The following is a 1588-nucleotide window of genomic DNA, read 5'->3' as shown; positions in this document are numbered from 1 at the left end:
GATGAAAAAGTCGTAACACGGCAACAGTTGTTGAAACAGTTGTTGGATCATTCCTACTCTGTCTTTTGGCATTCTCAACCGTGCATATCCAGTAGACCTTTCGACTTGAGGTCACCTGACCCAAGAGGAGATTGATAAGTGAAAGTGTTTCAGGTGAACGTGTAACATGAAGTGTACATGAAAGCGGAAAACAAATTGGAACAGAGCAGGAATGCACAACAAAGGAAGCAGACAGTCTCCACTATACAATCAATCATTTCGTTCGTAGAAACCACGAGCCAGCTCAGATAACGCTAGTCAGCTGGCCCGGAGTTCGACATCGACTTCAACAAGCTAGCTGCAGAGTAGAGCTCATCATCGCTGAAATAGTTGCATGTGTATCATTGCAGCCTCTTAGATAGGAAGACTGCTATTTTGTATCCACTCATGTGGATGATTTCGAAAACACCAACACTCCTCTCGCGTGACGAAATGTTACGATTCATTCAGCAGGAAAGTCAGAAGCGAGGCACCCGTGACGGTACCGAAGAGTTCACGCGTCGTCCGTCGCTCCTTCTCAGTTATTCGTTCCCGGTCGAGGAACCGCAGAGACGGGATGTGGTGGATGAGGAATGCGCGGTAGAGCTCGGGCCCTGACGGCGCCTCAGGGCACTGCACAGGCGCGGGGCACTCTTTCTGGATGGGGTTGCCTGCCAAAGTGAGCCGCTCCAGACGCTTGGCGTGGCCCAGCGGACGCAGAGCCAGCAGCGTCGTGAAGGCGTTGTTGGTGAGCACCAGCGACTCTAAGTTTGGCAGACAATACGACAAGAGTTCCACGTCCATCCTCGAGATGCGGTTGTTACACGCGACTAAGCAACGCAGCCTCTGCAGCGGCGGAAAACCGTCGAGTCTGTATAACTGCGCCGTAGTGAACTCACTTCGTCAGCGAGTTGTCGCTCAGATCTAAGCAGGCGAAGTGGTCGCTAGTAGCTCCCAGATTCTCAATGGCATTGATCTTCAGTCCGCGAAGGCTCAAGTAGCGGTCTCCCAGGGGGTTGAGCGCCTGCCTCGCGTGATCCCTGATGAGCTCGTGGGTGATGCGAACCATCCACCCAGCTGCCCGTGAAATCTAGATTTTCGGCGACCAGAAGCACAACCAAACTAACACTGCGAATGTCAAGGCAGGAGCTGCTGATAGGATGTTGTGGTCTTGACGCGCCATACAACCACGCTAAACAAACAACTGGTGAATTCGGCATGGTTTCTGTGTCCTCCTCAGTTGTTGTCATCCACTAGTCGTCAGCGATAAGATCATCGGCTGTGGATGCCCAATGTTGTAATCTTCGACTATTCCATCAAGCAGTGAATCAGTCAGAAAGGGGCGAAAACTGTCATCAATAGAGATCAGTAAAGATTCAATCATCCCAGAACAATTGTAGGAATCACTATTGACGCTAGCCCTATAAGAGAGCCACGACACCCGTGAACCACTGTGTTGTAAGAACCTTACAAACCGCAGTCGCCCGCAATCCTCTATGCCTTCCGGTTGTGAATCAGCGGGATGTGGGGATATTGGAAAAATTCGGCACCTGGGGTGAGCCAGGGTTTC

At 51.3% G+C, this 1588-nt stretch overlaps 1 protein-coding gene across 2 annotated transcripts; it reads right to left on the bottom strand.

Moving 5' to 3' along the window:
* Positions 1-474: 474 nt before the first annotated feature.
* On the bottom strand, positions 475-1087 carry KVP17_002039 (uncharacterized protein; the record flags this gene model as incomplete). Of its 2 annotated transcripts, XM_068517970.1 has the most annotated exons (2): positions 475-889; positions 918-1087. In XM_068517970.1, 2 exons carry the CDS (start codon positions 1085-1087, stop codon positions 475-477), a joined length of 585 nt encoding a protein of 194 aa, XP_068374149.1. The 2 variants fall into 2 exon arrangements, with proteins under 2 accessions (XP_068374149.1, XP_068374148.1); XM_068517969.1 differs by lacking the exon at positions 918-1087 and having other exon boundaries at positions 475-822.
* Positions 1088-1588: the final 501 nt, after the last annotated feature.

Source organism: the organism of the source record quoted next (genome assembly GCF_019968985.1).
Source record: "MAG: Porospora cf. gigantea B chromosome Unknown PgB_NODE_4314_length_2218_cov_847.149, whole genome shotgun sequence".
In the NCBI taxonomy this organism is placed as follows: Eukaryota; Apicomplexa; class Conoidasida; order Eugregarinorida; family Porosporidae; genus Porospora; species Porospora cf. gigantea B.
This window is presented reverse-complemented; position numbering and strand designations above follow the sequence as displayed.